Here is a 22,170-nt window from a genome sequence, read left to right as displayed (position 1 = left end):
TAGGATGCATCAAAAGTTAGAAAAATTCATACTTTCATGATAGCAAAAATGAGCAATTTGTTGCTTAGTTTACATGTGTAAGAAGTCTAATGTCTCCATATCGTCAGAATCTGTTCAAGTGCTCAAGTAGTGAAGATTCAAACACTTGCTGAAGCACACCGAAATATACATGCAGTGACACAAGAACTTGCTGCGCGTTGTTTCCACATCCTCCTTATCTCAAGTCATATATCATGGCGATTCTCTAGCCATTTGATCAACGTGCCCATCTCACCCTCATGCACATCCTGGCGACATGCATTACTGTACACGTGCTGAAAAAGACCTGATAGCTTTGTGAAGCTCAACTTGCAGCCTGGAAATCGAAACGGGTACACACGTCTATACATTGCTTCTAGATCAACACGCTCGAGTAGTTCTTGGTGATAATCTTGATCAAAGTACGCCTTCCACTGAAGACACATAGCAGCCGACTGGTTTAAATCGCGTATGTCAATTCCAGAAACGCACGTAGCGGCCTCGATGTGGATTATCATAGCAGGATATGTGGGGAACTTCCGGTAGCAGCCATAACTTTCAATTATCCGCTCTATATGTGTCATTTCATGCTGTGCGCCCTGTCAATGTTCATCTAGCCAAAATTCAGTTCAGCTCACATGTTCAAGGTTGCTCAGAGTTTCAGAATGTGTCTCACAAAGCCCACAAACATTCTTGTCTGCCAGGTGATAGAGATACTCTTGCGATTCCGAGCCTCAGATGCGTCCCCTCCCATCGTTGCAGCCGCGGCAAATCGCAGCGTGTCTTGTCTGGTCGTGATGTGTGAACAACTCTGCGCGAGTTGCTCCAACAAAGTCGCATGACTCACATGGATGATGGTTGGAGGCGTCACGGCGATGTTGTCGCAGCACGTATTGGTTTGGAAGCTCCCGGTCACAGTGGGTACACCGGGAGTCGGAGCTAGTGTTGTCAGCTTAACCAGACAACAGCAAAACCTAAGATATACGTAGGACGGACTAGTCAGTATCACTATCCGACCAGAACATAGCACGCTCACAGAGGGTCCAAACACGATGTGCTGTTACTATTGGGAATAGTTGGAGGGCAATAGTGGAGTAGTCCTTGAATCATGCACCCACTTGCCCCCTCCTTATCAGCGCTAGGCTACTTCAAGGTTGGGGTAAGTATGCACACCGATGGTCACCAATGTTATGGTCACGGACCGGCCTGGATGGATCTCGACGCATGGCAAGTCCTTTTTGGAACGTCACTTGATATTGTCACGTTAGCTTATAGGAAAGGACCTTTTACTAACTAACCCTCTGCACTACTAAGAGCTCAATGCTTATCACGTGACACGTCCAATTCAGATGTGCATAAAGGCATGACATCAATTACAGCGATTCACACTCTGCGCAGCTATTGTTCATTCAAAAGAGCAGCAATATTTTCTCTGGTAGATGGGGTGAATGCAAGATTTAACAAGACGCTTCATACTCGAATTAGCAGAACTGCCAGTTTCGAGGCACAAGGCAGCAAGGTGGGAGAATTTGGAGGCGCAGATGAGGAGTCATGAGCAAGATGTTGTATGAAAGAGGCAGATGATTTCAATGAAAATGCATCTAATGTGTTTCGTCAATCTCTTTGTAATGTGAGCGATGACACAGTGTTCCTGGTTGATCATAATTCGCGCACTCTGCCCACGCTTCCGCTATTATGGTTCGACGAGATTCTACTCGTGACAGCAACATGGCACTGAAGCGACAGGATGAGAATAGGCGTTTGTGTGAATTTCCAGTCTCAACCGTAGTTCGCGTGCGCAATGACACCTATTCTGAACCAGTGAAGATGAAGGCATTTGCAAATCCGATCACTCTCACATCTATCGCTATGAGCAATTTTCATAGCCTATCCAGTGAACGGTTGGAATATAATAGGCAGTGAAAGAGTGTTGCACGGTCTTCCAGGGAGTGAAAGTAAGTATAAAACGAGAAACTCGTTACTTACTCCTCAACACCAGACCAAAACAACTCCATCACAACCACAACTTTTGTCCATCAACGCCCAGAGCGAATACCATCATCACCAGAACCTCAGAAGAGATACCCTCATTAGATTCAACACGGCCATATTTCCGCTCAAGCTACAGTCGTCGCTTCGCTTCAGCCGTACTGAAGGCAAAATCACGATTTCAACTCAACTACACTCAAGTCGCTTCCCTTCGTTTAAAACCCGAGCAAGATGTCGTCCTTTATTCAACAGCAAAAAGAATACACGGCTTCCTCGGGAAGGGCGATACAACCCACGCCATGCCAGCCTTACCATCCACCTTGCCCGTTCACCACACAAGCTTCGTTGGATGGTCCTTCGGATTGGTTGGAGGATTCCGCGCAAGACTTGATGAATGAGCACCCTCCATCGATCATCCCTGGGATTAGTCCCAGCCAGGTGTACTTGCTTTCACAAAAGGTCAAGGGCCTATACACACCGAATGATTTGTGGAATGCTCGATGTTTGTCCCCTGCGGAGCGACACGAGCTCTACGTCTCTTTCGGGATATTTGGTCGCATCATGCAAAGCCACGACCCTAGCTCTCCAGAATACACTAGTGCTTTTGATAAGATCAAAGAAAAGAGCAAGAATATTGCCCAACAGGAGGCACAGTGGTATGCTCAATTTGCCGATAAGCGGAAGGGGACTCTTGAGCAGCGGACTAAGCGATTCAAAGACATTGTGGTCGAACAGATGCAGGCGGTTGACATTAGTGCCGTTTCTCAGGCAAGCAGCGCCTCTTCTTCGACACAGGTTGCCTCGCTAGGAAAGCAGCTTGGTGCAGATAACAACACTGCAATCGTCATTGACGATGAGCAAGACAGCTCTCCAAGACCATCGCGCGAGCAGAAGCGCCGTGCACCAGAGCCAGAAGTTGGTGAAGACTGCCGACCCGCCAAACGAGTCACACCAGAATTGGACGAGTCAGTGCGACTGGAAAGGGAATTGAAAGCTGAGTTGGAACACCAACGATATCTCGACCAGAAGGAGATGATTGACCGTACCTACCTTGATGGCGATTGCTCGCGGAAACCAACAGATCCCGAGTGGCAGAAGCTAGCTGCGTTCGATGTCTTTGAGGCTGCGAAGCAAATCCCTCAGCTAAAAAAGAAACGCCGACAATCATCGCCCGAGGAAGATCGACAGGCATTTGCAGATCTAGACGTCCGCTTCCGGCTTCCATCCCGCGACTTAGCATCATACCCGCTGAAGACACCAGACAAGTACATGTGTCTTCACGTCGACTCAGGATGCGGAGGCAGCAAGGATTGCACCTGCAAGAAACACGAGTGTTGCCGCAACGGCTTTACTCTCCGCCAGCTCGAGGGCGCTGTCAAGCGCAAGTACGAAAGGGTTTGTTCGAAGATTGAAGAACAGGCTTTCCTACATGGAAATTTGGACCAGAATTACAAGACGTGGGAGAATTGGTTCAGCAAGGAGATGCGGGATCGAGACTCGACTCGCGTCAAGGCTTGCATGCCACCACTGGAGTGGAAGCCTGATCCGCGCATGGCAGGAGTGAATTCGGTTGCGCAGCATGCGCCAGCTTCTCGACAAGCTGCTGCCAAAAAGCCTCGCGCGAAACCTCGATCTGCGCTTGAGCGACTGCAAAAGAGGCAGAGGGAAGAGCAAGGGAGGCAGGTGGAGGAAGCGATATCACAGACGATGCAGGCGGTTGTCAGAGACGCGGAAGAGAGTGGAAGCCAAGGAGCTGAACAAGCTTCCCCTGGTGTACCCACGGAGGTGTGCGAGGGGCGTGAACGGCCAGATCGGGCTCCCATTCAGGTTGAGCATCAGGAAGCGGAGGAGCCAATCTCGAGGCTTGAAGAGAAGAGCCCTGAGGATGATAGGGATGAAGATCTGGACCTTGAGTTGTTTGGCGAGCCATCAAACGAAGATAGCAACAATGGTTCCGATTGGGAACAACCCAGTGGAGGCTCCCAACCTGGACTTTTCGACGCTTCCGAGCTGGCAGATATCTTCAATCCTGCCGTGCCAGTTTCAGGGGAGGGTTTCAATTTGACGGGGCTGAGCGGAGGCTCCAATACGGGAATGTTCGACGCTTCTGAGATGACTGATATTTTCGATCCTACCCTACCAATCTTGGGAGATGGTTTCAGCAACGATTTTTTTGAGGACTTGTTGTAGGGGAGGAAGACAAAAGGTGTCTAAGACGATTCTTGTTTTCAACGTATAATTTTGTCATTGGGGCGGTGGAGTTGTAGTTGAGTCAACAACATTGGCATCTCACGTATTTTTACGACGCAACAGTAATCCCTCAATACTGTTTATGTTCCTTGTGGCTTTTTGCTTGTTATCACGATCCATCAGTATGATATGTGATGTCTGAGAGGGGAATTGCTCGCGTGACCACCTTTGCCATGCTTATTCTTGCAACCAGCAGGAGCAACAGGAACGGCTAACGTGGAATAACCTATGATTGAGGTGATTGAGTTGGATTTCAAGAACGAGATATATGGGTTCGTAGCAGCTATGTGGTGTTGTATGCACATGGGGAGTCCAGTTTGCCTCACCCCACAAAAAGCCACATGGTTGGTGGCGACGCTAGCCAGCGGGCCATAGGAGTCTGTGCGTCAGCGCGTCATGCTGTCGTGATTGTAACTACACTATGCCCACGCACCACTCCACAACCTAGTCTGCTCCTCTTTATCCGCCTTGATCTCTTTGTGTGTATACAGTGCACTGCATCCCGGCCTATTCTGATTTCGACCGTCGTCGGCGCATCCGTCATCTGTACCCTCTTATTCCAAATACACGCAATCCGATCCTAAGTCACATCCCCAACGTTGTCCCACACGATCCGATATCCGATATCCGATATCGCACGGTCGTCACCAGCTCCGCACAGAGTAAGCAGCCCAAAGGAGCAGGTAACTGTTATTCTTACAGATTGGCGAGAACGTCTTGATCTTGCATAGCAATCGTATTCGTCGACTGGGAGCGCCAATCTTGTTTGGCACTGGCGCAGCTAGGCAAAGGTGGGAAGGTGATACCCGGACGTTGCCAAGAGGGAGTGTACCAAGCTCCGTCCCGGACCAGGTGTACCGTTGCATTACCACCAATTGGAGATACCTGCTCGCATCTTGCCTCAAACGGAACAAAACCAATATCTCGAAGCCCTGCCATATGTGTTGTGGTACGGAACGTTGAAGTAGCCTGTGCATAGTTAATCCCCAACCCTCGGACTGACTTGCAATCCATCAATCACTACTACAAATTTCACATCCTGTCAGCACCGAGGTATTGTTTTCCGGTACCCACCGCTTTCTGGACTGATGGACTCACATATAGCAAGGGATCAAAACTCAGCCCCACAGGCAATGACGCCTCCATTGCTGAGACTCCCTGCGGAGCTCTTACAACAAATTCTGGGTCACCTATGTCTTTCAGACCTCCTTTCCGCAGGTTTGGTAAGCCGGGTATTGCAAGAGCACACGAACCAAGACATTCTTTGGCAGCGACTGGTTCAAGCGGAGATTTCACGGCCTGCTGTATCCAAGCCAGCGCATCGGACCTGGCGGGAATTGTTCAAGGAGCACCACCCCTACTGGTTTATTGCTGGGAAGAAGTTGTGGTTCGCAGACAACGTGCACACTGGAAAGCTCGTTGTAGCGCGCTACGACCATCGACTCAACGCAATCGAAGCATATGAACTTGTTGCCGAGCGCCGGGTACCCGAGTCTCTGTCGTGGGACCAGCACCCCGATGCCATTATTCACACCTTTAGTCCTCGAGTGCAATTGGATCTGAACGTGCCCGTAGTGCGACTCAACAGCAGCGCCTATGAAGAAGCGATCGGACGCATAGGTCATCGACTGCAGAAGGAAATACCAATGAATTTGTCTCGACACACGGTACTGCGGTCGCATCTGCTGCTAACCAGACCTTGGCCTGAGAGTATCACGACGGAAGCGACCCCTGTATGGCCTCCACTCACAGTGCCCAGTGTTCATCGCACTCGCAACGACCAGTCGCCTTCTGGGTTCACGCAATCTGGACACAAGCCTGGCTTACTTAACCAGCTGTCTACTTCGACATTTAGGTTGCGCAAGTGGATGCAGTTTGCGACTCAGTCAATAAGATTCAACATGCGAATTGGCGAAAACATTTCAACGTGGGCGACGCTACCCCAGGAATGCTACACTCCGACTCGACAAAAGCCATGGCAGGGCATCTGGTGCGGCGATTATGCTGGGCATGGTTGTGAGTTCCTGGTTGTCATGCAGCCTGATAATCCAAGACCTCTTCCAGAACGAGCCGAGTGGGCTCTGCGAGCAGCGGAGCGCGAGGAGAGTGTAAGCAGCGAGGGTTCATGGACTACTGCACCTACTGACGCAGCGCATTCCGACGACGAAGATGCTCAGATGGAAAACGCCGATGATCTGGAAGATAGTGTCGCAACTCTTCAACAGTCATATAACGAACGGGCATCTGAGAGTCGCGGCCAAGGCGACGCACTACAGGACGGCGATGCAGTCTACAGTGGCCGGATTGAAGCGGTCAAGTTAACGGGTGATCCAAACATACCAAGAGGAGAGTATACGTTCATTGCACCTGATATCGGCCCGAACGGGTTGTTAAGGGTGGCTAGCGAGGAAATCTTTCGAGGTGCGCGAATAGTGCGGAGCGTAGGACACATTGCAGCGACGGGATTTCGAGATGGTATGTTGTTGTAAATGCGACATGGCTGTGCCAATTGCTAACCTAGGGGTCAGATAACTACATGGCATCACAGCTCATTCTAATATCTCATGACCGGATCGCGCAATACTGGGAGACATTTGGTCACGTGTCGTTTTATGAGCGAGTAGACATTGATTCATTCATACAGGTTTAACAGTAAGGATACGGATGGCTATGGAGTGTAGGTTTGAGCGAGTCTCTATATTAGCGTTTGTTTGAAATTCTCATGCTTCGAACAGATACAGTGTCCCGATTGTGTCTGGTGTTAATGGGTTCTAGGTGCAGTGGATAGTGGAGGCTGTGATGATCTGCGAGACAGACAACCCCATGCCGTATTGGGACTAGCGCGTCGATCACTGACCATGCGCCCTCGGAACGTCATCATCCATCACCAAAATTTGGGCGGCGGCGGCGAAAGCGCGGGCAGCGTTTCACAATCGCAGCTTTCCTTCTCAGCCAAACTCGCCCTCTTTGTAGTTGTCGACCAATCACCAGGTCATCCGTATTTGGCACCTGAATCAGAAAATCCAAAAAGTATCCGCACATTCACAAATATATCGGAAGACATGACGAGCCACGAGCAGTACATGCTGCGCGTAACCGCAGGGCCGACGTACGATGTGTCCAAGCATGAGCCTGTGCCTGTGAATCGCGAGAAGCCAGTGAGCATATCATCGGACCTTATTGACGCGAAAGTGCATATGCGCATCAAGGACTATCGCGGTACATTTGCCCCTCATGCCCCGCCCATCAGTGACTAACCTCAAACTCCAAAGGACTACCAGAAGGCTCGCCATCGACGTCACCATACTTTTCCACGCCCCAACACCCATACGACCGCTACTCGATATCGTTTTCCTTTACCCCGAAGCAGGACATTGCAGGCGATAAGCTTGTGTTTGGAAACGACTTTGATCATCCGATTCGCGACCGTCTACCGCCGCTGTTTGACAAGGCGTTTGGCATAGTAAAGTGGTGGATTGACCCCGGGCTGGATGGCGATGTATACGCGGATGAACCGTATCTGTACGGGGCGCTGCTTTCATCCATCAACGTCTTTCGCATCGGCAGTAAGAAGGACAAACAATCTGGAGACAAGGATCCGGAAGGAGAGGTGCAGACCGAGGGCGATGTAGAAAAGAGCGGCTCCGAGGACGAGGTCGTTGTATACGAAGAGGGCGCGGATGGCGACGGCGCTACGGTCAGGAAGGAAAAGGGTATACCTGATAAGGCGGGTGCCCGGCAGAAGTTTTTCCTTACCGAGCAAAATCGCAAGGACTTTACCTTTGAGGCAGGCAGAGAGTACCAATGCGACTTTTTCAACCCGTATCTGGACTTCAATGAGTTTTCGCTCAAGATCGGTTATGGACTGCCAAACATTTCCATGATCAGGCATTGGGATGGACAACCGTTGCGGTGAGTATCCTTTCTTACAGTCGTTTGGGTTAGTTTTTCTGGGATGTGGCCACACATTAATGTTTTCTTTGGACCGGAATGAGGAGCTGACGCGACCATTCACTAATCAGTTCGCATACACTTAGGTATGTGCTCAAGAACCGCGAGACCAACCATGAGCTCTTTGTCGTGGTCATTGAGCTGCTGCCCACCGAGCAGGCTAAGAAGGAGGGTGTCGAGGACGCGGAGGAGAAGTTTGCAGAGGCCCATAGTAAAGAGGGAGAGAAGGAGGCAGGGAAAGACAGCAAAGACAATGAGCTGGACTAGGACATGACGTAGTCTTGCATGATGCGCAGGGTCTTGAAGGGTATGCATCAGCGCGGTGTTATGGTATTGGAATGTATGATAGATATACAGAGCTATGGCTAGTTGGGCTAGAAATGCTAAGGGCGGTCTTTTGTTTGTGGTATTACTAGTGTTACTACTACAGGTAATGAGACTGGCCCTCCCCCACGGGGTACGGGCATCGCTAGTTGTACCGGCTGTCCAATCAACAGCCTTGTCAAGGGCACAAGCTTGTCAATTCTAAAAAGTGTAGAGTGATGAAATCAGTAATCTTTTGACATGTCATCACTTCAGGCAATATTTTCTATACAAAGTTGATTTTCTTACATCCTCGACTATACGTAGTACATAGCAGTGCGCACGTCGCGGAGAGCACGGATAAACCCGGGGCTCCGAAGTTCGGCGGGCTGCAACCCCAAAAATTCCCAGGCGCATAACATCGACTTCTTTTGTGTCACAGCTTCATAATGGCCGCACGCACGCTGAGGATCGGTAGGAAATTCCCATAGAGCACCCCAGAAACCTTGAGGCTGGTTTGCAAAAGCCAATTGGTGTTTCTCCTCCCCCACAACATCGTCTACAACAACACCAATTGCTCACTCACTCACTAACCTCAACAGGCCTCATTCCCGGTGACGGCATTGGCCGCGAAGTCATCCCCGCCGGCCGTCGCATTCTCGAGGCTCTGCCCTCATCTCTGGGCCTCAAGTTTTCCTTCTCGCACCACGAGGCGGGCTGGGAGACATTCCAGAAGACAGGCGCTGCTCTGCCCGACAAGACGGTCGAGGCGCTCAAGTCCGACTGCGATGGCGCCCTCTTTGGCGCCGTCAGCTCGCCCACGGTCCAGACCAAGGGCTACTCCAGCCCTATTGTGGCACTGAGGAAGAAGATGAAGCTATACGCAAACGTGCGCCCTGTCAAGAGCGTCCGGGGAGGTCTGCGTGACGTAGACCTGGTCATTGTGCGCGAGAACACCGAGGACCTTTACGTCAAGGAGGAGAGGACGTATACTGCCCCCGACGGCTCCAAAATTGCCGAGGCTATCAAGCGCATCTCCGAGACGGCCTCGTTCAATATTGCTGCTATGGCCGGCGACATTGCCCTGCGACGGCAGCGCGTCCGTGATGCTGGCGGCAACTCCATCCACTCTCGCCCACTCGTCACAATCACCCACAAGTCCAACGTCCTGTCTCAAACAGACGGCCTTTTCCGCGAGACCTCGCGCCGCGCTCTGCAAGACGCAAAATACCAAATGGTTGGCGTTGAGGAGCAGATTGTCGACTCCATGGTCTACAAGCTATTCCGCCAACCTCAGGACTACGACGTCATTGTCGCCCCCAACCTCTATGGTGATATTTTGTCCGACGGTGCTGCCGCCTTGGTCGGCTCCCTCGGCCTCGTTCCCTCTGCCAACGTCGGTAAAGACTTCGTCATTGGTGAGCCCTGTCATGGCTCTGCCCCCGACATTGAGGGCCAGGGCATTGCCAACCCCATTGCCACCATCCGATCTACTGCCCTCATGCTCGAGTTCATCGGTGAGGAAGAGGCCGCCGCCAAGATTTACTCTGCTGTTGATGCAAATCTTGAGCAGGGTGAGCTTTTGAGCCCAGACATGGGCGGCAAGGCGAAGACGGATGAGATTATCGAGGACATCTGCAAGAGGCTGTAAATCTATTTTTTGGCTGATAGCTTAGCGCAGCATGTTCTGGCTTAGTGCAGTCCCTTATTGGTTAAGTGAGGGCTTAATCGGGCCCCCTAGCTTACGAATTTGGATAGTTATAGTTTAGCAATCAATTAGTCCGATCGGAAGCTTCGGGCACAGGGGACAGACACGTTAGTAACGGGCGATGTGACCTCTTCTGGTAATTTTCTTACACTTTCCCGCAGAATTATCCTTAGAGTCAACTACCAACGCTCCCAATACTTATAGCCGTATACCTGTTACAGCTCGTTTGTTTCTGCAATTCTTCTAGCTCGTTTCCAACTGCATGCCCGTCGCTAACAACTCCATCAATCCTGCAAGCGAAGCCATTACGATTACGATTTCAGATACACTATTAGGGAGCAAAATCAATACAACTAGATTCCTAAACATGGGAGAGTAATCATGCTGTGTTCCTTAAAAATTCTACGAAATCCAACTTCATAGATTGGTCTATGTAGGTTTGCTTTGATTCCCTACGAGGACATCCCTACAAGCTTACTTATACTAACGCCGGTAGTGTGCAGTACTTTAATGGAGATTGAATATTGATTTCGAAAGAATCTAGTTTCCAAAAATTTGGGAAACTAAACCGCAATATCCAAAATGTACGCCTCTACTATCGTTCTTGCCCTCGGCGGCACCGCTAGCATCCTTGCTGCCCCTGTAGCCGAATCTCCTGTAGCCCAAGCAGCAGCTCTAGCTGTCCTTCTCGGCAGCTGCTCGATTTGGGGCGGCATCTATGGTGGCGAAGGCTCTTCTAGCTGCTGCGTGTACAGCGGTGGCCCCGTAAATCTTCTTTTCCCCTCCCACTCCCCCAAAAAAAGAACAACAACAATGTCAGCGGCAAAGTAAAAGCTAACACATTCATCCTCTTACTCACAGTCAACCTGCTGCAACAAAGACGTTCCCGTTAGCAAATACAATCCCAAGACAAACCAAACTTTACAAGTCTTGATATCTCTTCTTTAATATCAATTCCATGTTTGAGCTGTCAAGTGATATGCTATGAAAAAGTGAGTACATAGCTAAGCGACAGTTGATGCAAGAAACGGATGGACATTTGTAATTGCAAAAAAAAGATAATATACAAAAAGAAATCAAGGTGCTCGCGCCTTCATCTCCTCTTCTGCCTCACGAATAAGCTGCTGAGCCTCGGCAATCTTCTCCTCAGTATCCACCATTGCTCTTTGTACTTTGTCCCTGAAACCTGGATCACGTTCACTGTCCATCTCTGCAAGGCTCTCTCGTAACCCGTTCAGATCTCTTTCAATGTAAGCAATCTGGTCTTGCAGCACACTCCACATGTCATCCTGTAGTTTTTCTGCGAGACGTGCAAAATCAGCCCTGCATGCTTTCCGCATGTCCACGAACAACCGCTCGGAGCCGAATCGTCCAGTGATCAATGCTCTTTTCTTTTTTGTGCACCCCGGGCCTAGATCTACATCAGCACTGTACCACAAAAGATTATGCTGATAGAAAAATTACTTACCGTGTATACTGTTGGCTTCATCATACGTCTTCTTCATGCACTCTCCTACGAACGCTGTTTGTAAAGATCCAAGAGTATTCACTTTGAGTGTGGCCATCTCTGACAAGAAATCTTCCCGGCTCTCCTCTATACCATCAAGTACAATATCCCTGCGATGCCTCAGGGAATTGCAGAGCCCCCACATTACTGAATTGCGGCTTCGCACCAAAAACGCTCCGTTTCCTCGTCTAGGCTCTGCCAAGAAGTGCATATGGTCAAGCAGTTTTTTTATGTTGGCAGTTAGCTTCAACAACGCCTCTTCCAGATCCATAACAAAAAATTTCCAAACAACTTCCATGTCTTCTTTCAAACATGCCATCGCTTCTTTGTTCCAATTATGGTAGCCAACTGCTGATGTAGAATGGTTTCCATGATTGCGACAGAATGCAGAGTAAGAAGCAGGACTCCACTAGTACTTAGTCAGCAGATATTCCGTCAAGTATCATCTATACCAAAAGGTTAAATACATACTATATTCCATGGTTTGTTAGCCTCTTCGGCATATTTAGACCACTTTGTAGCCGAGGAAGCTTGAGAAAAGTTAATGAAGAGAGCAAAAATGGAATAGATCGAGTGGGAACATACTCATACGATCCGCTATCGTCTCTTTAAACTTCCCTAGCATGACATGCGATATGGCATTAACCAAAATCTCTTCGTCTTCAAACTACGGGAGAAAGTCAGCGTGACCTTTTGGTCTTGCCTCAAACAGCTAAGCGAGGAGATTGTTTGCATTGGATGCGACATGCGGATATCAGCATGTAACAGTCAAGTAGTTCCGTACCTTGAGCAAGCATTCACCAATCTTAGGTAGAATCTCGCGAATTCCCTGTTGTTCCAACGTGACATTACCGCCTCCAGAGTTTACCCATAGTTCAACCGAACCAAGGAATGCTGGGAGTTCATGATCGATTAGTTGCCTAGATATTCGGTAATGGCTCTCCGCAATAATTCCGATGCAATATCGTCGAAGATGCGGAATGCCGCTAAGGCGGATGGCAGCAAGATCCACTGGACCAGTTTCGGAACGATTGTCCTTGTACAAATAGTTGCTCACACAGAATACTTCGGGAAATTTTTCGCTTTCCGGTTTCCGGTGTTTGGCGGAGAGTTTAGCAATGACTGCAGTATTGCGGATTTCAACGAGCAGGCGGAAGAGCTCGTGCTCTTTTGACGTCATGCTTTCCTTCAACTCGTGATGTTCCATCACCAACTCTCGGTATCCTTCATCTTTCCTGAGATCCTCATGTCTGACATTGAGTGTCTTCCTTTCGCGGATTGCTTCTGCCACCTCATTTACGCGTACACGTATGCTTTCCATCTCTTTTCGAAGCACTTCAATCGCTTCCTTGTGTTCTGGCCGTTCAGGAGCAGCCTCTGTAGGATTCACTTGTTCGGACTTGGTGCATACTATGTCGACTTTGCAGAGGTTTGCATCTTGTGCTAATTTGAATATGTTGTCGAGACTTTTGTCGTCAATAGCCCGTTCGATAGGTAGAACGGCAAAGATCTGATCGCATTGACGAATGTATTGCTCCGTAATCCGTGCACGCACAAGGTTGCTGTCGCGAAGCCCAGGCACATCCGCTAAGACGAGTCCTTTGCTCAGTATGACTGCTCTCAAGTATACTTTCATACTTTTGATCAAGGGCCAGCGCATGCCAGTTTGTGAACTCGAGAATGAATTACCGGCCCCCGAAGTCAGAATGACCAGCCGATCAGCGCACTCTTGAACGGTAGCAAAGGTTTCCTCGTCTTCGGATTCTGGAAGCAGTTCCCGGACCCAAAGCATCATCTTCTCGATAGTGGTATTGAATTCTTCGCGTGAGAGGGCTTCGGGATCTTCTTTGAGATGCCGAGTGAAAACTGCTTCAAAAGTTTGCCTCGCGAGATTGGCCTTGTGTAACAAAGCTTCCTTGTTCTCTTGCAGGTCTTGTTCGTTCTGCTGCCCTGGTTCCAGATTATCATGAGGGTCCTTTATGTTTCGGTACGCGCTCAGGAGGTCTTTGAATTGATGCTCGAGCTCATCTCGGTCAAAGTACTGGACTTGAATGGTAAACTTATCACTGTCGTGATACAAGTATTCTGTGACCGTATAGGTACAAGCAGCACCATTGCCACTCTGCGCAATTCCATGTTAGCAATTTTGTTTCGAAAGTTGATATGATCTTACTTACCGATTTTGCTAGGTTCGGCTTATCGAGTAGTGAGTTGATGAGGCTGCTCTTTCCTACCGCAGAATCACCAATCATACCAACAATACGCAACGAGGGAAGCTCCTGACGCCCCAGATCCACAGCCTGTTGCTGAAGGCTGTGGACAGTTGACCCAGCTTCCTGATGTAGACTGGTACTAGACAAGACCTTGTTCATATCGGTGATGCATGACATGGCTCCTGAGAGTGCTTTTTGGAATTTAGTGTGATAAAAAGGGTTACTGGGTGGCTCTTCGCATTCAACTTGATAGGTCCTTTTGGAAGATGGGGATGGGATATAGATTGAGGGTGCGATAGATGGCATGGGGGTAGACTGCTGAGATTGAAGGCGAAGAGCGCCCAAGCTTTCAGCCACATCACCAGCTGCCGGACCATTGTCTCTTGTTGGCGTGGATAATGAATTCCAAAATGAAGAATTCGGCGTACGTGAACGGGAACACTTATCTAGAGGATGTGCGGAGGTCAATCTCAAGCCTTCTAGAGTATTCATCTGCTCCCAGACAGTATCCACTGTCGAGTGGCTTTGCGGGGTGTTCCATCTTGTTGGATTCGAGGAGCTTGGACTGACTCCGCGGCTGCTCAAAACAGAGTTCTCGCGCTCAACTGACGGGATTGGAACGTCGGCTCCGAAAGGAGATTTTGTAGATTCGCGAGAACGGATGAAATTCTCTGCGATCCGTGCACCGGGGAATGTAGTTCCAGATTGAAAAACGAACGTAAAAGGACGCAAAGATACATCCTCTGCTCCCAACGACGCTTTGTTCTTTGACGAAATGTTAGGGGAAGACATAACGTCTGGACGTTCTACAGCCTGCTTCTCACCGTTAAAATCTGGGAACTGAATGAAATCCAAGTGTGCTCACCCTCCTTAACACGAACGATATAGTAATAGTTAGGGGAACGTGTCAATCATGCAACAATGATCGTTCTGAAGATGTGGCGAGATTCATGGAGCCTTACCCTCGCCTTTATCATGTTTTCTCTAGGTACCAGCACTTACCTGCCACAGTTGTATGAAAGTTCTGCACGATTGTGGCACAGTTGAAGAACCCTGCTACCGGAGAATCCATCGCGTATTTGCAGGCACATGAGACGAAAGTAATTTGCAATTGCATTGCCAAGTGCCCCATGCCCGTCCACGCCACCAACATAGTCGGTAGAATAGTCATTGCATGTCTGTGTGGTGTTCTCGCCAGTGTTTTGGCTCTCTTGTTTGGGAAAATGCTGGTAAAGGGTGGGTCAACAGTGCACGCGACCCGTATCTTAGTGGGGGTTTCTTGTTGCTGGGGACTGACAGTTCGTTCTTGCAAATAAAGACATGGGGGAATACAAGATTTTGTTCGTTCCAGAGTTGGATTATCTGTAAATATGGTTGCCTGTTTTCGCTCAAGTCCATTGGATTAGCAAGGATGATGGCGAATGCTCGAAGCGGGGAGCTTCTACCGCCGAGTATGTAGGAGTCCTTCGATTATCCATTCCCAGTCGTGTACAGCTTCATTCTTGTCTATTGCATCCGTACTATGCGCCGAAACTCCGGCCGAAACTCCAAAGGATCTGGAATCCTACGACAATGAGCAGCCCGGGAGTGGTGCTGTTGGACTTGGCGGAGAAAGATTGGGCCCCCTACGTAGTCTTAGTTACGGCACGAAGCACGAGAGACGGGCCGCAGTGGGAAGGATGGAGAAGCCATGCGACGGAGACGGAGACACGTTGCGGTTGCCTGGCGTGTTTCGTTTCCATGTGGGTGTGGGTGCGGGTTACATTGGGGGCTACCAGCTGCCGCACAGGCCATGACCGCATCGAAGCGAGCCACTGGATAGGCAGTAAGCCCGGGTAAGGATACTGCGAAACTGGATGATACCGAGTCTTCACACGCGATTACGTATGTAACCACAAGGCTAAAATGATAATCCTCGCGTAATAGTAGCCATGTTTTACGTATTTGCGCTGGATAAGAAGCGCGTACGTGGGTGGAAGAGCCCCTTTGATTGGGGCCAAACTCTGATAGTATGTAAGTAGTCCACAGGGCTTGCTATGTTTCAGGATCGTATGTGATAAAGATAGGAGTATCTTAATCTCTCGGAGTAGTTGTGCCGTCGCCAATCATGAAAAGACCCAATGTTGTACCAACTAGCCCCCATACCTTGCAAAAGAAGGCCATGCGACACCCAACGTGGCTGCGAGATTCGTTTGTACGTTTTGGGCAAAGACAGGACGGAAGAAACAATTATACGCCGATCAGCATACGTGACATGTACGCCAATGGCATACAACTGGTGCCACAGATTCCTACTTGCCTCTTGGCGTGGCAGACAATGGGGGAACAACAATATGCGAAATAGAATTAGGAAGTGGATTTTGTGGAGGACAAAAGCCCAGAATGGTCCACAGCCGTGGATTATAAGCGTCGTCTCGATTGGACTCCATTGTCGATTGCTTGGCATAGTATTTCCATCTCAAGTACATATTAGAACTTTCAGACGTAAAGTCAGTCTTCTTACTTCCTTCTCCATCAACCACATACTCATTAAGCAACCATAAGCCTTTGTGCGGTGGCCTGATCAGCACCAGTGTTGTTTCTGTGTTGCGGCATTTTCCCCCTTTTCACACAGTTACTCGTCTGGGGAATCGCTTAGGTAATGGAAAACTTGACCGTTAAAACAAAACATTCCCCTTCTCTACAAAGCTTGATGCTCGTCTTGCGGTATGATCAAATAACTCTACAGAATTGCGCATTGTGACCTATCGTTTGCATGAGGGAATTATGGCAACTGCGGGTATTTGTAACCGCAGGTTTCCCAATCCACTTGAGCAGAGGGTACATAAGTTGCGATGGGTCACGGCAGAGGTTGAGTTAAAATTTCAAAATCCTAGCGAAGATTGATCAGTAAAATTACAGCGCCCAGTACTTCAGTCATCACAAACACCGGTTTATCGTTCAAAGACAGCCCCTCCAGCGTCCCACAGCCCTGCCAACATCCTCGGAATCAACACCCCCAGGCAGCCCTACCCACTTCACTTGGAATCTGAGATAATCCAATCTAAACATATCAATGAGCGTCTTGAAAGAAAATCTCGTATGCGCTGCGTTCAATGCTTTATGCTTCTTCATCTTGTACCGAGTCTTTAGCGCCCAAGTGGAATTACTCGAAGGAAAAATGAAAGAATGGAGGGAAGAGATGAGAGAGATCAAGAGAGACATTAGAGTGCACATGGGGGTTATGCATGATGGAATAGGGATGAGAGTGGGTGCTGGCAAATGTATTGGTGCTGCAGAGCGGAACGGGGCGATGAGGGATAGGTAGTGGGGCAGCAAGATGTAAAGAGTGCGAAAGGCTCACGGATGAGCTCTGGATGAGTTGTCGTCCTCACAGTCGGCAGGATCGATTTATCAGACTTTGTTTGCTTCCATCACTTCTTTGATATCATCAAGGAGACGGGGCGTTAGCATATCATCTCAGACATGTACCTGTTCACAATATGGGCGCGCAAATTTGTGGACTTGCGCGATGAAATTACCACTTCCATAACTGGTGTTGTAAAGCTGTGGAATAACGCCAATCGTCGATTTTTAACAGCATAACAAGCCCGAAACCCGATAGCCGATGTATGATAGCCAATACCAACTGACTGAAATCATTGAAATATTCAAATTCAAACAATGTGGGGTGTTTATACTCTGAATAAGAAAAGCCAGGAAAGAGAATAAGGTTAGAGCGAGGGAGCTGAATCTTCGCTGGAATCGGAATCCCGGTGTTCATCACTGGAAGTCAGATCTCCGTTGCGAGTGTACAAACTACGATCTTCGTGGCTTTGAATAGAATGACCATCTCCATGATCAGCAGACGCACAATCGCTAGCCTCAGTGCCATGGATGGCAGTTTGTGAATCCGGTATACGTATGACGCGGGAATCGTTTTCCTTGAGAAACAAGACCTTGTGGCAAAAAGGGCAAGTAGTTGGGTGATTCTCTTCGTCCTTCCACCGTAGAAGGGACGGCGGCGGAGCATCGACCAGCTTCTCAATCTCATCAAACTCATCGTTATCGTCTTTGCAGCATGCATCACTGCAGTTCGTGCGGCAGAGGAATGGGACCAGGTAACTGAGTCGGACTTCATCTTCCATGTCGGCATTGTCCATGTCGTCATCCATCAAGTGAAAATCCAACATTTCGTCGTCGAGTTGCTCCACCTCGTACACTGATTGTGCAGGGACGTTCTTGTGCATCTTGATATCAACCAAGTGTAGGTAAGGTCCTTTACAATATGGTGCATCCGCCCTGAAAGGTGTCGCAGCACTAGGGTTTTTTCGAAATTCTGCGTAAATTCTGGCCAACTCGGTGGCTACCAGGACAGGAAATCGTTCCTTTAAGCGTTTCTTCTTTGCTGCTTCATGTCAATCGTGGTGCACAGGGAGATAATCCAGCCAGAGCCAATCATCAACGTGAAAATGCTTACCCTGTTCTTTCGATTCAGCAGAACCTCCGAGAGGCATCGTTGGTGTATGCAAAGCGACGCTAGCATTTGTACCCGAACTGCTAGTCGCCGATTCACTCGTGTGTTTTGACGCTTCAAGGTCTGTTGCTGCAGATGACACGAGGAAAAATGGCGGGAAAGACCCAAGAGAGGAAAGCAGTAGCATGTAATCGCCTACTATGAGGTTCGGATCCCTATCCTATGCAGGCAATTGCTAGTGGACCAACACAGCGTTTTCCATTATTGTAATCCTGTTGCAATCTCCCACACCAATGTATTCTCGTATTTGAACCACGATGGGACCCCACTATGGCCCAAAAAACCGATTTAGGCGTCCGGTGTCATAGAGATTGTCGAGGAGGCCTTTAAAGAGGTCGAAGTCGCCCAGGTATTGGTTCATTTCTACAACGTAGCGATATAGATTCGAGATCAAGACGTTGCCTCTGGTTCCTGGGTGAAATTCTATGGGGCGGAGATTGAACTCGATGATTAAGCGTTGACCGAAATGTCTACGTGCGCACTGTTCGCCAAAGACATGAGCGCACCGTAATCTGACTGGCATCTCTGGGGTACCCGATCTTGAATCTGGGGTCTCCCCATAACGTGTTTGGCAGAATGCACATTCTCTTTTGTCATACTCAACAGTCTCTAAAGGCACAGGAATCAGACTGTCCAAAAAGGCTTGCTCGGTAGGGAATATGTCCTCATCTGGCGGGGGAAAGAAAGGGCGTTTTCTTTCGTCGCCCCATGATACTTCGCTTTCCAGATCAAGGCTAGATATAGAGCCCGACGCTCGAAGAGGAGAGGCGTTTGATGTGGATCCTGCCAATGACATTGCCATGATGATCCTGTTCAAAAAAACAGGCCTTGAAGAGAGTTTTAATTGTGGGCGATCGTGCGTAATACATCTGACGCTGAGATTTGCTGCCCTCTACTCCATGAACGTGAATATCGACGTGCAAAGGATATGAGTATCGGCAGGAATTCAAAGGTGTTGGGCGTGCTATCTCCGAATACGATTGGCCCAATAGGCTGCTTTGAATGTGCAAAGCGGGGAATGAGGTATTGCACGAAGTGAATGGTTATGTTTGCTGACGTCGTTGTTCAGTCTAAAGCAATTCGCAAGTGTATACGAATGAAGAATACTGGAGTGTTTTGTTGACGAAAGGGTGGGTCAGGACGGAGTTGTGGAAACGTAAATGCAGTAACGTTGCATCATAATGGGCACTGCGCTTGCTGTAAGGTTTCACGGCGATAACTGCTTCCTTCCATAGTTGCTGCTGAAAGTACGCTCAACGTGTCTAATCACATTTTTGGCAGTTGTAGAGACCTGGACACGACATATCTAGGAATGGTGAGTTCGCGCAAACGTCGGAAAGCGAACAATCGCTGAGCACCGGCCACTCTCCATTCATGCTTACCTATGTCGGGCAATCGTCTTTTTCGATAAGCGAAGGACTAAGATAGAAAGAACCATATATAGCTGCCGCCCCAGCAGGTGGAATGGATGGAACGTATTTGCCATGTTAGCCGGTATACGATCAATATACGCAGGCAGACGAAACATCGAGTGACCTCGATTGTCTAAGAGTTTTAGTGTAGACCGAATTCATAAGGCGGCAATCACATTTGTTTTTTGAAACTGTTCAAGATGCGCGCTTCGCCTTCTTTCCCACTCGTCCTTCCTCCTCATGCTCACGCACCGTATTCTTGCCGGCTTGGACCAGGGCCAATGCTTCCTGCAATAAGCGCTTTTCGCCTAATCTTACTTCAACAGCCATGCGATGCCTTTTGCTTAGACCTTCTTTACTGAGGAGCGATTCATCTTGCTTGGCTGAGGTAGGGTATTGTCCCAACCTAGTCCTCAACGCTTTCTCTAAGACTGTATTGCATATAGTCTCGCTCCGCTTTCTCTTGGGATCTCGCTTTTTTAGAGCTTTTAGGAAAGCTTTTGTTTGTTCTTCGAGTTCAGTTGAGATTTCACGAAGCACTGGTGGCTGGGTTAACGTGCCATATGACGACGGCTCACCCGCGTCGCGTTCGATGACGAAAAACTCTTCCAGCTCCGATTCCAGCTTTCTCTCAACGTCGCCCTTGACTGATGTCAGCACACATTTCCACCAGTGCTAGCAGGTAACAAGAAAATCCCTACTTCAATGTCCGCGATGGTATCTTCTGATAGTTTCAGTTCTTCGGCAAGTGCTGTGCGAACAAGGCTCCAAGAAATTTCAGCAACATCGTAACGGTGGTGTTCAGATGTCACGTAGCCGTATCGCCGAAGTAGCTCGGATGAAGGTAAAGGCCCGTAGTAGTTCAATATCTCCGATCCGGCAGGGATGCTCTCGCGGAGGGAGGTGACTTGCAGCTGGTCACCATGGTGGACGTGAGCCTACAAAAGCGCCGTGTTAGCGCGACTCTTATGGAAAGGTTGGGAAATTTACGTTGAATTCGGCGTTGGCGTTGAGCATGTCTGCCATGGGCACCATTCCTATCAGACTCTTGCCATCTCGATCCTCGATCCAACCATCCTCTTCGTCCTCGGATTGCTCCTCTTCATTTTCAAGGTCGAAAGCGTATGCCATGATGGTGCTGCCCATGCGATGTGCGAGCGAGAGAAGGTCATCTTCGTTTAGGCGAGGGGCGCCGGGCGGAGAAAATACATCGGGATGGCTTGTGACAATGGGCAGAATGCGTTCACGAAGCATTCGGTCACTCTCCTTTTTTCCAATCTTTTCCGTTGTAAGAGATGTGCCCTCGAGTTCCTTTAGTTCATCCGGTGTCCAAAAGATTGGGGTTTCGAAAGCTTGCGGAAGTATGTCAAGGTAAGTTTTCCATCGTGAAGCCTCACCCTGCAAGTACTCGTAGAGCATGACGAGGATCAATGAGCCCCATGAATCCAATGCTTCGGATTCATGGTCCTGGTCGTCCTCGTTGTCGTCGTCCTCGTTGTCATCATCCGCATCTACGGGTTGTTCAAAAATTCCAGGAAGTTTCTCGGCAAGGTCTGACGTTTGTATACTGATGATGATGTTCCTTGGTATTGTGAAGAGGGTGGTGTCCTCTGGAATATCCTGCTTCGCAACTGCATAAAAGTCAACGCTACGATGACTCCTTGCCTGCGATGATGTTCAACCTACTGATGCCGCGACCGGCGTCTTTGGACCTTAGGTCTCGAACTTCCAGAAGATCGTCGCGGAAGACGCCTCCACAATCCTTGAACCAGGCCAGAAACCGATTGCTGGCACTCTGGAAATTGGCCATTTCTTCGTCGGGATGGTAGCTTGAAATGGCAGAATGTTGGTCGAATGTTGCCAGTGCCCAATTACCTGCCTGCAAATTCTGCGTGTCAATGGTCAAACGCGCTATGTATATATCGTTTGGCAAAGCAACGTCCGCTCGATATACTATTGCCAATATCCTAGATTAAATTGATAGGATAGCAATGGCACATGGACCTGTTCAACTGGTTGTTACTATCCATACAGTATGCCTGAACGGAGTCCAGGTGTTGTGAAGCAAAACATCACACGCTTGGCCGCAGTGCATAAGCGTCAAATAAGGTTAGCGTGCCAAGAAAAACTGCCCGCTTGGGTGTTCACGACGCGTTTTCGCGATTACCGTCTTATACTCCCATCTGTCCATCCATCACCCACCCGTTATCCGCTTCATCTATTCGAGACATTTGTCCTACCTATTTCCGTATTTAATTGTGTCTAAATGCACGTCGAATGTAGCACGACCAGATGGATTAGGA

The 22,170-nt window shown here is 49.0% G+C and overlaps 9 protein-coding genes across 9 annotated transcripts; 4 read left to right on the top strand and 5 right to left on the bottom strand.

Annotated features, from left to right (window-relative positions):
• Positions 1-209: 209 nt before the first annotated feature.
• COCSADRAFT_355455 (uncharacterized protein) lies at positions 210-1,100 on the bottom strand. The gene is made up of 3 exons (XM_007700809.1): positions 1,015-1,100; positions 657-957; positions 210-608 (listed from the first exon to the last, which is right to left on the bottom strand). The coding sequence occupies exon 3, from the start codon at positions 600-602 to the stop codon at positions 225-227; it is 378 nt and encodes a 125-aa protein (XP_007698999.1). The 5' UTR covers positions 603-608; positions 657-957; positions 1,015-1,100; the 3' UTR covers positions 210-224.
• A 990-nt stretch (positions 1,101-2,090) lies between these two features.
• COCSADRAFT_355449 (uncharacterized protein) lies at positions 2,091-4,346 on the top strand. Its single transcript, XM_007700808.1, has one exon. It carries the CDS (start codon positions 2,239-2,241, stop codon positions 4,195-4,197), a length of 1,959 nt encoding a protein of 652 aa, XP_007698998.1. The 5' UTR covers positions 2,091-2,238; the 3' UTR covers positions 4,198-4,346.
• Positions 4,347-5,390: 1,044 nt separating this feature from the next.
• COCSADRAFT_159573 (uncharacterized protein) lies at positions 5,391-6,907 on the top strand (the record flags this gene model as incomplete). Its single annotated transcript, XM_007700807.1, has 2 exons — positions 5,391-6,732; positions 6,786-6,907. 2 exons carry the CDS (start codon positions 5,391-5,393, stop codon positions 6,905-6,907), a joined length of 1,464 nt encoding a protein of 487 aa, XP_007698997.1.
• A 412-nt stretch (positions 6,908-7,319) lies between these two features.
• On the top strand, positions 7,320-8,475 carry COCSADRAFT_85819 (uncharacterized protein; the record flags this gene model as incomplete). The annotated part of the gene is made up of 3 exons (XM_007700806.1): positions 7,320-7,476; positions 7,530-8,169; positions 8,280-8,475. 3 exons carry the CDS (start codon positions 7,320-7,322, stop codon positions 8,473-8,475), a joined length of 993 nt encoding a protein of 330 aa, XP_007698996.1.
• A 368-nt stretch (positions 8,476-8,843) lies between these two features.
• COCSADRAFT_35926 (uncharacterized protein) lies at positions 8,844-10,625 on the top strand. Its single transcript, XM_007700242.1, has 2 exons — positions 8,844-8,985; positions 9,114-10,625. The coding sequence occupies exons 1-2, from the start codon at positions 8,961-8,963 to the stop codon at positions 10,160-10,162; spliced, it is 1,074 nt and encodes a 357-aa protein (XP_007698432.1). The 5' UTR covers positions 8,844-8,960; the 3' UTR covers positions 10,163-10,625.
• Positions 10,626-11,295: 670 nt separating this feature from the next.
• Positions 11,296-14,245, bottom strand: COCSADRAFT_140480 (uncharacterized protein; the record flags this gene model as incomplete). The annotated part of the gene is made up of 6 exons (XM_007700805.1): positions 11,296-11,630; positions 11,688-12,135; positions 12,198-12,256; positions 12,312-12,393; positions 12,493-13,848; positions 13,904-14,245. The coding sequence occupies 6 exons, from the start codon at positions 14,243-14,245 to the stop codon at positions 11,296-11,298; spliced, it is 2,622 nt and encodes an 873-aa protein (XP_007698995.1).
• Positions 14,246-17,652: 3,407 nt separating this feature from the next.
• COCSADRAFT_159569 (uncharacterized protein) lies at positions 17,653-18,435 on the bottom strand (the record flags this gene model as incomplete). The annotated part of the gene is made up of 2 exons (XM_007700804.1): positions 17,653-18,326; positions 18,399-18,435. 2 exons carry the CDS (start codon positions 18,433-18,435, stop codon positions 17,653-17,655), a joined length of 711 nt encoding a protein of 236 aa, XP_007698994.1.
• Positions 18,436-18,723: 288 nt separating this feature from the next.
• On the bottom strand, positions 18,724-19,299 carry COCSADRAFT_355427 (uncharacterized protein; the record flags this gene model as incomplete). Its single annotated transcript, XM_007700803.1, has 1 exon — positions 18,724-19,299. The coding sequence occupies exon 1, from the start codon at positions 19,255-19,257 to the stop codon at positions 18,724-18,726; it is 534 nt and encodes a 177-aa protein (XP_007698993.1). The 5' UTR covers positions 19,258-19,299.
• A 763-nt stretch (positions 19,300-20,062) lies between these two features.
• Positions 20,063-21,677, bottom strand: COCSADRAFT_86793 (uncharacterized protein; the record flags this gene model as incomplete). Its single annotated transcript, XM_007700802.1, has 4 exons — positions 20,063-20,497; positions 20,569-20,805; positions 20,858-21,498; positions 21,554-21,677. The coding sequence occupies 4 exons, from the start codon at positions 21,675-21,677 to the stop codon at positions 20,063-20,065; spliced, it is 1,437 nt and encodes a 478-aa protein (XP_007698992.1).
• Between the last annotated feature and the right edge of the window lie 493 nt (positions 21,678-22,170).

This window comes from Bipolaris sorokiniana, assembly GCF_000338995.1.
Source record: "Bipolaris sorokiniana ND90Pr unplaced genomic scaffold COCSAscaffold_5, whole genome shotgun sequence".
Taxonomy (NCBI): Eukaryota; Fungi; Ascomycota; class Dothideomycetes; order Pleosporales; family Pleosporaceae; genus Bipolaris; species Bipolaris sorokiniana.
Note: the sequence above shows the minus strand (reverse complement) of the source record. Positions and strands in the feature narration are given on the sequence as shown.